The sequence below is a fragment of the Vulpes vulpes genome, chromosome 12 (genome assembly GCF_048418805.1).
Source record: "Vulpes vulpes isolate BD-2025 chromosome 12, VulVul3, whole genome shotgun sequence".
Lineage (NCBI taxonomy): Eukaryota > Metazoa > Chordata > Mammalia > Carnivora > Canidae > Vulpes > Vulpes vulpes.
Genome location: NC_132791.1, coordinates 61,067,507 through 61,079,554, shown reverse-complemented (window position 1 = coordinate 61,079,554; position 12,048 = coordinate 61,067,507). Strand labels below are relative to the sequence as shown.

General features: G+C 32.9%; 1 protein-coding gene across 30 annotated transcripts in view; it reads left to right on the top strand.

Annotated features, from left to right (window-relative positions):
- The window catches only part of CSNK1G3 (casein kinase 1 gamma 3), a 109,272-nt gene that overhangs the window by 74,158 nt on the left and 23,066 nt on the right, over window positions 1-12,048 (top strand). For 15 of the 30 annotated variants that reach the window (XM_072728696.1, XM_072728695.1, XM_072728678.1 and 12 more), the window contains exons 7-10: window positions 4,889-4,974; window positions 5,093-5,177; window positions 7,195-7,343; window positions 8,986-9,081. In XM_072728696.1, coding sequence (XP_072584797.1) covers window positions 4,889-4,974; window positions 5,093-5,177; window positions 7,195-7,343; window positions 8,986-9,081 — 416 coding nt within the window. The remainder of the gene's footprint in view (window positions 1-4,888; window positions 4,975-5,092; window positions 5,178-7,194; window positions 7,344-8,985; window positions 9,082-12,048) is intronic. The other 15 variants (XM_072728699.1, XM_072728700.1, XM_072728683.1 and 12 more) reach the window with 1 other exon arrangement.

Genomic DNA, 12,048 nt, shown 5'->3' with positions numbered 1-12,048 from the left:
CTGGCTGAAGGCAGTGCTAAACCGCTGAGCCACCCCGGGCTGCCCACAGTTGATTTTTATAAGTTGACCTTGTATCCTGTAACCTTGCTAAAGACTCATATACTAGTTCTCAGAGCTTTTTTGTAGATTACGTAGGATTTTTCACATATATAGTCATATAGTCTGCAGAGAAAACTAGTTTCGCTTACTCATTTCCAATCTGAATACCTTTAATTTTTTTTTTTTTTTTGTAGAAACAAGAGTTTCCATTATGACACTTAGTAGATAATGTGAGAGTGAACATCCTTGTTTTGTTCCTGATTGTAGGGGTGCCTTTCCCATGTAAGAATTATATTAGTTACAGGTTTTTCATAGAAGTCTTTTGTCAGAATGAAGTTTTTTGTCTATTCCTTGTTTAATGAGTATTTTTTTTTATTGTAAATGCGTGTTATGTTTTATTAAGTGCTTTTTCTGTATCTTTTTAGGCAATCATATGATTTATATCTTTTATATGATCAATTACATTGGTTTTTGAAAGTTAAACCAATCTTAAATTCATAGGATGAACTCTACTTAGTCATGGTGTATTAGCTTTGAAGGATTTTGTGACTGTGTTGATGAGGGACATTTCCTGTATTTTCCTTTGCTTTTAATGTCTTTTACTGGTAATATCGTTAATGAAAAGAGTTGGGAAAGATTCCCTTCTCCTCTGCTCCCTGAAAGAGTTTGTGTAGAGCTAGTATTATTCCTTAACTGTTTAATGGAATTTACTAGTGATGCTCTCTCACCTTCACTTATATTTTGGGAAGTTTTTAAATTATAAATTAAATCTCTTTATTTATTATAGAACTATTCACATTATCTTTGTAACTTGTAGCTTTTAAGGCATTTGTCCATTTCATCTGAGTTGTTGAATTTACTGGCATAAGTTCATAATATTCTTTTACCACTCTTTTTACCATTCTTTTTATGTATGTAGGATCTCTCCTGGTGCCCCTTTGTTGCTCCTGATGCTAGTAATTTGTATTTTCATTCTTTTAGCCTAGTGAGAGCATTAATTTTATTGAATTTTTCATGTAGCCAGCTTTTGATTTTGTGGGTTTTTTAAATTGTCTTTTTTTGTCATCATTGGTTTCCTCATTTATCATTATTTTTTTCCCTTCTTCTTCTATGTGGTGATGTTGGCCTAGACATAGATAAATGAGTCACAATACAGAGTCCTGAAATGGACCCCTACCCAGATGCTCAATTGGTTTTCAAGAAGGGTGCAAAAGTAATTCAAGGGGGAAGAGGATAGTATTGTAAAGAAACTGTGTGATAATAACTAGGTTTTAGTATTGAAGAAAATGACTTTAAACCCTTACCCACATGGAGCAAAAAGAAGAAAAATTACTTCAAAGAATCCTAGATTTAAGTTTAAGAACCCAAACTGTAGAATTTCTTGAAGAAAAAATAGAAAATCTTTCTAACATTAGGCTTACCGGAGATTTTCAGATAGGACATAAAAAAGCATAAGCAAACAACAACAAAAACCTGATATATGTTGTGCTTCATCAAAATGTGAAATTCTGTTCTTTGAAATATACTGTTAAGAAAACAAAGCAAACTACAATGTGGGAGAATGTACTTGCAGAACTTATATCTGACAACTACTTGTATCTGGAATACACAAACAACTCTTACAACTTTATAACAAGACAAATAGTACAATTTAAAAAAAATGAGTATAATATTTAAATAGACACTTCGCAAAAAAGATGTATGAATAAGCAGTAACACTGAAACAGTGCTCAAAAAATATTAGTCACTGGTGAAATTCAAATTAAATCACAGTGAGCTAACACCTCACAGCCATTAGCATGGCTAAAATATAAAAGAGTGACTATGCTAAATGTAGGATGGGCACTACAGCAACTGGAATTCTTATACTTTGCTGGTGGAAATATAAAATGGCACAATTTCTTTGGAATACAGTATAGAAGTATCTTAAAAAGTAAAGTCTATACTTTTCATATGAAGCAGTAATCCTCCTTCTAAATATTTACACAAGAGAAATGGAAACATATGTTCACACAATCTGTATTTGTGTATTTGTATTTGTATGTTTTTTGTATTAGGATTTGTATTTGGATGTATCTGTATAGGATGTTCATAAAGGCTTTGTATTGGGATGTTCATAAAGGCTTTATTCACAGTAGCCCCAAACTGGAAGTTACTCATGGTCCATCAACTGTTGAACATATAAATATAAATATATTGTGGTATACTACTCAGCAGTAAAAAGTAATGAACTACCAACGCATGGACAAACATAAAGACATTATGTTGAGTGAAAGAATTTGGACCCAAGTGTCCATAGCATATGATGTTTTTCATGTGAAACTATTTAAAAAAAATCAAATTTAGTGTAGCCTGACAGAAAGCAGATAAGTGGATGTTTCGAGGCCAGGGGAAGGGAAAAAAACAGGCAATGGGCATTAGGTAACTTTTTGGAGTGTTGGAAATGCTTGTTGATTGTGGTGATACTTTGATGTACCTTGTTAAAGTTTTTCAAACTCTACCCTTATAATGCGTGTATTTTATTATGTGTAAAGTATACTTCAGTAAAAATAGTTTCTTTTTTTAGTGCTTATCAAATCTGGCTGTATTTCAGAATCATCTGCTAGGTTTTAAAAAATGCACGTTCTTCTAGCTCATGTCATACATATACAAGGAATCAGTCTCCAGCATTAGATCTGCTCATTTGAGGCTTTTAAAAATTTTAGAGGTAGGACGCTTGGGTGGCTCAGTGGTTGAGCCATCTGCCTTCCGCTCAGGGCGTGATCTCGGAGTCCTGGGATTGAGTCTGCCTGTGTCTCTGCCTCTCTCTCTCTCTGTGTCTCTCATGAATAAGTAAATAAAATCTTTTGAAAAGAAAAAGTTTTAGGGATGATTGTGATTCTCAGTGGGACTTCAGAAATAATTTTTTTTCTTTGCATAACTCCATTCTTTAGGTTCCCAGGATCTAATAAAGTGAAATTGTATATATAAAATATATTACTCATTTTTTTCATGTTATTCACATCCCCACTTTTATTAATGGCTCTAAAAAGACCTTAAGTCTATTTTACTTATTTTGAAAGTTTTCTGTTTCTAATAACATATGCTTACATTGTTGTAATAGAAAATACAAGCAAAAGGGAAAAATTTGCATTATACTGCAGTTTGAGTATATGAAATAAGGTGGAATGTCTTGTTTAATCCTCTAATCTCATAATCCTAATTACTAACAATTTGATATGTTTTCTTCTGAATATCTTCGTTTGCTTCTAGGAAAGGGACACATATCTAGTATTATATATTTTCAAATGTACATTTTTATATTTAGTACATGTTGAGTGCCTGCCCTATGCAGCCATTATACTCAGTCCTGAGGAAAATGAGCCAAGAGACATCTGCTGTCCTATAATCTGCTGTCTGGTTGGAGGATAGGTCTTGACTAGATAATATCACAACATATATGCAAACTGTAGCTAGTGGTACAGAAAGCAATTGTAGAGTGAGATTACATAGTAGAAATTAAAAGGTTTTCTGTCCCGTTTGCGCTAGTGCAGAGCCATGCTTTGAAAAGTTTGCTTTTTCAAAAATTTTCAGTACTGCTTAGGTAGTATGATGATTACTCATTTGGATAAAATGTCTTACACATGAACATCTTTTTATAATTAAAGTATTGTTTCTTCCTCTTATTGTTAGAGTTTTTATGTTATTTTACTTTATTTTATTTTATTTTTTACAAATCCTGTGTCGAGGGCTGACTTTCAATAGATCGCAGCGAAGGAGCTGCTCTGCTATGTACGAAACCCCGAAGTTTTTATATTATCTTAAAATTGTAATAAATCTTAGGCATTTAACTTCAGTGACAAAAACATTGAAAAACTCAGCAGATGTGAGTATCTTTCCAAGCCTTCATCTGTAATTGTCACTTAGTTATGTGCTATATAACATTTTGTTACTAAAACAACAGCAGCAATTTGAAAATGGCAGTTTGTTCTAGCAGCATATTTTTGGTTGGTTGCAGAGGGGTTATTAATGTTGGGATGTGTCAAACACAAGTGTTTTTAAGAATATATTACACAAAATCCTAAATGTATTTGTCATTATTGGAGAGTATATAGAATGGACATTTTGTGTTCATATTAAGTTCAGGAAATGCAGAGTTAAGTGAAGTTAAACATTTTTATCTCTGAGGTTTTTCTGAACCATATTAAATATGTTATATCCTGGGTGTTTAAGATGGAGCTATAGTAACACATTGACTTTGTATTTGACTATGGAACCCTTTCTGCCTTGCTGTATACTTCTATGGATAGATATCTAAGGAGAGAAATGAACACCCAATAGAATCTTAAAAAAAAAAAAAAAAAACACAAAAAAACAAACCAGAAAAACCATAGTGGCATATATTAAAGATGCACCATAATTTTATTTTATTTTATTTTATTTTATTTTATTTTATTTTATTTTATTTTATTTTATTTATTCAAAATATTTATTTATTTATGATAGAGAGAGAAAGAGAGAGAGAGAGAGAGAGAGAGAGAGAGAGAGGCAGAGACACAGGAGGAGGGATAAGCAGGCTCCATTCCGGGAGCCCGATGTGGGACTCGATCCCGGGACTCCAGGATCTCACCACCCTGGGCCAAAGGCAGGCGCCAAACCGCTGAGCCACCCAGGGATCCCCAAAGATGCACCGTAATTTTAATGTTAAAAACATTCTTTAACTGGACATGATTTGTTGCTTGTAAGTGCTAGGTATTTTACATTTATATACTAAACTTTGGGGATTAATTTATATGTAACCAAAGAGTTAATTCTCCATTCTTGTATCCTTAACTAGGAAAGTGAAATTGATGTTTCTCTTATATTTCAGAACAAAGTAGAAGAGATGACTTAGAAGCTTTAGGTCATATGTTCATGTATTTTCTGAGGGGCAGTCTTCCTTGGCAAGGTTTAAAGGTAATGGTTTTTATGTTTCCTTTGAAAGTTATAAATTGTTAATATGTTAAGTTTCTGTCTTCCAAGTAGTTAATTTTAAATTTACCACTTTCTCAAGATTTTTTCCTTTCTTTTTTAGGCTGACACATTAAAGGAGAGGTATCAGAAAATTGGAGATACGAAACGAGCCACACCTATAGAAGTATTATGTGAAAATTTTCCAGGTAATGAATAATACCACACTGGTACATGTGCTTACACAGGAAACCAGAGCTGTTAATTTCCATTGCTCAAGTTTATAATTCCTTTTTTTATGCTTAAAAAAATGAGTTCAAAGTATGATTTAAAAGATGTCAGCATTTCATGCATAAGCCATGGGGGCAGTTTGTGTATTTTCTTTGTTAAGATGGTATTAATAGATGAAAATCCCATCTTTTAATAGTGTTGACCAGTATCAGCTAAAGTATCAGTGACATACTTTTAATAAGTTAAAAGATTTGCTGAGAAATGCCAACTATAAAGTTTTGGCGCATAGTGTTAGTCATTTGAGTTTCATTGTCAAGCTCAAAGGAGGTGTGTGTTGTATGATTTAGTTTTCAAAGTACATTAAGATCTACAAACCTTACTACTTTTAGGTGAATGTTACATTGGGGAGCTTTATGAAAATAGTTTTACTTCCATGTAGAGTTTTGGCAACAAAAATTTACGTAAGATTCCTAAATCAATTAAGGGATGATATTAATTTGTTGCTAATGTATTAAGTAAAACATGAACCAAACCTGAAGGTCCAAGATTAAATTCATACCTCACTTCAGTATTCATATGTCCTCCTGGAGAATGCTGGCATCATTGCTGTAGTATCAGCGAGCAGCGTGATCTCAGGTAGCCCTTCCTCAGATTTGCTTATATTATTCTTTGACAGCAAACCCTAATTACATAATTTTCTTCTTTGCTGTAATATCTAAAAGTGGAAGATTAAAAAAAATACTGGTTGACACTACTAGTGTAGGTGTAGGCAGACTGGCTATGTGTTATTATGAAGCCTATACAAATTTCTGCAGGATAAAATGGGGATGTCAAAGTAAATTAACCAGGTAGCTAGGTAGAACGTGGAATAGTGAGAGTCACTCTATGAGGAAGGTCACTGAGTACCATTCTTATTGCCTGTTGGACTGTGCAGGATCCTGTTTTCACTGGCCACTGTAAATGAATTGAATCGGAAAAATACCTGAGAGTAACCTTTCATCTCTTAGTATAGTGATTTTCTATGCCCTGATGGTGAAACCCTGTTTTACTAATTGCTCACCATTTTACTTGTTGACTTTTATGACTTTTTCTTTCTTTTTCTTTAGGAAAGTAGGACCTATAAGAAAAATGCATATCTCTTATACTTTGAGAATTACAGTGGCACAGAGAAATTTGTATATTACCAGATAATTTTATATGACCAGAAATTAAAAGAATTAAATTCTGCTGCTGTTTTATTTCTGAGATCTCTTAGCTTTATTTTGCTTGGTTAGAATTATGTTCATAGCCCAAGTTAGAAATTTGAATCTTCTATAGGTCAGTTAGTGAATGTACCTGATGGTAAAAAACATCCATCAAGTGAGTGCAGATGCTTTAATATATAATTTAATATATAAATCAATTCACACTAGTATTTTAAATAAATTTTAAGTTGATGAGCTAAGTATGATGCTTGTGTTTAAGTAATTATGTATTATTAAGTTGCTAATTCAATATTTAGTACTATCCAAGGTTTCTATTCAAAGCAACAATGTAAATAAAAATTTGAGCCTTTCCTAGTGAAATGAAATCAACGTATTTATTTAATAAAACCTCTCATTTCTCTGTTGACCCTATTTTTTTCTTCCCTTCTCTTCTTTAGAATTTCATTGAGATTAAATTCCTAAAATTTAAAAAATTTTAAGATTTTATTTATTTATTTGAGAAAGAGCATGAGAGAGCAGCCCAGGGAATGGGAGAAGCAGACTCCCCGTTGATCAGGGAGCCTGACACGGGTCTCCATCCTAGGACCCTGAGATCATGACCTGAGCCAAAGGCAGATGTTTAACTGACTGAGCCACCCAGGTGCCCCTAAATTCCTAAAATTTTAAATTGCAGCAGGATTTTGTTACTTTTTCATGTTTTTATAACATTGCATTTTTAGATCTTTAAATAATTTTATTAGTAATGAGTAGATAGAAAAGTATAATCAGAACAATTTTTATTCCTTTCTAGAAGAAATGGCAACATATCTTCGTTATGTAAGAAGGCTAGATTTTTTTGAAAAACCAGACTATGACTACCTAAGAAAGCTTTTTACTGACTTGTTTGATCGAAAAGGATATTTGTTTGATTATGAATATGACTGGATTGGTAAACAGTTGGTGAGTACTTGCTATATAATGAAAGATAATTTGTAGTCTTTTCTTTTCCCTGCAGTACAGCTTCTTCAGTGAAAAGAGTGAGTACAAATAATTTTTTTAAAAGGATTAATTTTATTTCATTTTCATGGGCATTTTAGGTAGCACAGTACTAAAATTATTCTTTGAATTTTATAAAAATCCCATATTTGGACCTCCTGCTTTTAAAGTAATGAGTTATTTTGAACTTTTCATTCCTGATTTAGTCCTTAATGTCAAATATAATTTTTTTTTATATAATATCCTCTTTATTTTTTTTTAAATATTTTATTTATTTATTCATGAGAAACAGAGAGAGAGGCAGAAGCAGAGACACAGTCAGAATGGGGAAGCAGGCTCCTTGTAGGTAGCCCGATGTGGGACTCCATCCCGGGACTCCAGGATCACGCCCTGGGCCAAAGGTGGGCGCTAAACCGCTGAGCCACACAGGCCTCCCTATCCTGTTACTTTAAAAGATCATTTAGTGGGCAGCCCCGTTGTCTCAGTGGTTTGGCGCCGCCTTCAGCCCAGGGCATGATCCTGGAGTCCCGGGATCAAGTCCCACATCAGGCTCCCTGCTAGGGGCCTGCTTCTCCCTCTGACTATGTCTCTGCCTCTCTCTCTCTCTGTCTCTCTCATGAATAAATAAATAAAATCTTAGGAAAAAAAAAAAAAGATCATTTAGTTTTATTTTAGCCATTTCTCAAAACATTAGTAATGTAAAGCTGTGGGTTTTAATTAGACTAATAGTTTTAAGTTTTGTCTTAAATAGACTGATACATAAAAATTGGAGCATGTTTTGGCTTTCTAAAACTATTTTTTATAAAACTTAAATTTTATAAAATTTTTAGAAATTGTCTTGAATGTAACTATAGGATTGGAGCTCATCACTTAAAGGGACACGTCATGAAATTCTTCTTTGAAGAGACAACTTTTAAAATATTTCGTCTCACTATTTTTTAAATAAGAATGTCTTACAAGATTTCTTTAATTGTGGCTCACTGTTAGTGAATTTTTATCCGTATTTGGAGCTGCCAAACTCTCAGATTCAGGTATTGTTGAACAATTCACTTATTAAAGTGTTTGATCTATATTTTTCTTGAATCCAAAGTGATTTACTATATATGGTATCTATGATGCATATCTGAATAAACTGTGCTTAAAGTATTTATATTGAGTTTGAAACATATTTGAAAAGTAAAAATTTTTAGAAGTCTCTCCTGAATAAAATATGGCCAATAGGCCATTTTATTAGCTTATTTAAAAAATCATTTCCTTATCTGTTTGAAATTACTTATTCTGTTTATACATTAACTTTAAAAATGAGACATACATAAGTACACTTTCATATGAGAAAGTAACCTGAAAGTAAAGATAACATTAGAGAGTATTTTGTTGATGTAAAAGTGAATACTTAATAAAATATTTAAATATTTTGAAAACAGTAAAAAAGTAGCTACATTTCTTTTGTTTTAACTTGTTATTTTTAATGATATACTTTGTGATATCTTTTTGTAGGCTTCACTTTAAGTGTCCTTTATTATTTCCTTGATTCCATGAAGCAGCTAAATTATTTTAAATAAGACTTCTAAAATAGAATGTATTGATGCTAATTATTGTATTGTAGCCTACTCCAGTGGGTGCAGTTCAGCAAGATCCTGCTCTGTCATCAAACAGAGAAGCACATCAACACAGAGATAAGATGCAACAATCCAAAAACCAGGTTTGCTGCCCTTTCAGATGTGAAATGTCTTATTTGCTTCTGTATTACCTTCTGACAGTTTAAAAGTAAATCTGGTATTTTACCATGCCCAGATGGTAGCTTTACAGGTGTGTGTACATGTGCGCCCGTGTGTTATGTGATCACATACGTACACATGTAGATAGATATTGAAGGATCAAAATACATTTTTTAATACATAAAACAGATTATATGCACATGCATATTAAGGATTGAAAATGCATAGATTTGCAACAAATAAACCATTTCCCCCTAATTTTCATTCTTTACGAAGTTTAAAAATCACAAGAACATGTTTAATAAATTTCTCATTAGTGGTATAAATTAGCATAAACTTTGAGCAACATTTGATACTTTCTTAGAATGGAAGTAATTGGATATCCTATTGGAATAAATTATAATAGGAGTTAGTCTTTCTAACTGTAGTTTAATTTAGCTCAATACATTTTTTGCTGAGTTTCTGCTTTTTGAAAGCTACTATTCTACAGGTCGCAGAAATGCAACAAATAAGGAAAACACCTGTAAGAAATTATTTTGTAATGAATGGCTATGAGCTCACTCAGTCTCTGAAATCAGACATACCTGGATATGACTCGATCCTGGACAAAATACTTTATCTTTCAAAACCTAAGTTCTCTCATCTGTGAAACAGAAATATCCCTTGTTAATTCCTATAAGTATGCACTAAATCTCAGGTCTCATGGCTCGTGTTACTGTTACTGTGATCATTATGATAAACTCAGAAATAAATACATCACTGAACAGTGTAAGCTGTCTCACATGAAACATATTAATAAAGTGCCACGGAAGATCATTGAAATACGGGGGATCTACGAAGAGTTTATGGAGAAGGTGGCTTTTGAAATGAGCCTGATGAATTGAATTTTTTAAAGGCAGATGAAGGAATAAGGGCATTTTGGGGAGAGAGAACAGTATGAAGAAGTTTAAAAATGTAGAGTTTGAGGAATAGTGAGCATTTCAGTTTGCTTTGAGCAGAGTAGGTTTGAGGCAAAGCATAGCAGCTAAATTGACAGTAGAGTCTGGGTAGGGTAATTGAAAGCTGTTGAAATTTTTGAGTGATGTTCTCACTTTTTTTGTTTTGTAATAAGCTTGATTTAATGTATCTTTGACATAAAATGTTTTGCTGGTTGGGAGTTAAATAGTGTCTTTAAAATTTTCACTTACAACCCTTTCTGGGGATATATAATGTGCTGTCCTTTTTTACTCTTGTATAATTTATCCCACCAGAGTTCAAGTGAGTTAAATGAGATGAAAATCAAAGGAAAGAGCACAACACACTAAAAAATCATAGCAAAATAAAATACTCCATTTGGGGGATATTTAACAATATTGTGCTTTAAAGTACAGCCATTTAAAACAGAATAGTTTTAGAATTTTGCCTTAGAAAAATTGGGACAATAAAGGATCTTATACATAAATTTCTTCAGATATAAATTATTACTCGTTGACAGTTTAAATACTCTGATAATACTCTTTCTGCATATAGAAAGAAATGGCTCCAAGACAAGACTTGGAGTTTGTGTTTTATATGTCAGAATAATTTCTCAATTGGATGAAGATCAATAGTTCATGTTCTCTGTAGCTGTTAGGTATTATAATAAGTGAAACTCTTCTTTTAATGTTGAATTCTATTATAATTCAAATCTCTTCAGGTTGAACTTTATACCTGTTTCAGACTTGTCTTCCTAGCTAGATTGTGAGTTCACTGAGGGCGAGAATCATATTTTATTTGTGTTGTCCTTGTTGCAGTAGATGCAGGGAGTCAATTTTTGTTTTCTTTTGTGTTTGTGTTTTTTTCCCCAGGAAACCCTTTAGGGTAGCTTATGTATTAAATTTGAAACCTGGGTATGCAGGCTGTTATCATAATAAAAAAAGTTATATATCTCAGAAACTTTTCATAAACATCTGTGAAACAGTAAACATTTCAGTTGTATGAGATATTCGAAGTTGATAGTCATAAAAGAACATGTAGTTAAATGACTGAAATGTAATGTCCCCAGATAAACAATTTGTAATTTAGAGTTGATGGTTGAAGTCGGGATCTCCTGACATTTCAGAGAAGGTGTTAGGTGTACATGTAACTATTGATTGTGAGGAGAGGCTGGAGAACTGTTCCTATCTTCTTTACGAGGTCCATGACCCTTAAATGTTACCTGTTGTTCTAGGTAGTATTTAGGTATTTGTCTCCATTTTAGCATCATTTTCATTCTTTTGTCTTTTTTAGATTTAATCTCATCTAATTTATCTTAGTTTAAGGTATATACCTGCTAAATTCTGGTCATGAACACAGAAGGTTTAATGAAAAGACCTAGAACTGTGGTAATTGTTTTGATGGTAGACTTCATGCCCCTTCATACTTCTTATGTAAGTTTGCATTGTACAGTTTAATTAGGGAAGCTTAGTGCCATAACATTTATTCATTGTGCCTACTTGGACCTAACATCTCTTCTCTCCTAGGCTTGCTCTGGCCACTGATAGGTTCAGGCTCCCAAGGGCTCAATATACTTGGCACTTTGTGACAAGGTTTTTTTTTTTTTTTTTTAATGGCAAGTTTTTCTTGACTTAGTTTGAAAAAGAAATAAAGAAAAGAGCACTGAAGACTTTAAACATATATCATTATATTAAGGAGCTAGGTAGTACTACTGGCCGAGTAGTAGGCTCTTGAGTTTCAATCCCTCCTGTATTTCTTGCAATTTCTTTGACCTTAGGCAAGTATTTAAAGTCTAAGTCTCTTCCTCATTGAAATGAGAATGATACTATCTATCTCAAAATGAGGTAACACATGGAAAGCAGCTCATGGAGAACCAAACATGTAATTATAAAACAATGTTAACTATTGTATTCCTTTCCCATCTTTTTATTAGTGCTGACCACATTTTCCTGGAACATACATATTGACCCCTCTTAAGCAGCTACTCCTAATTCTGT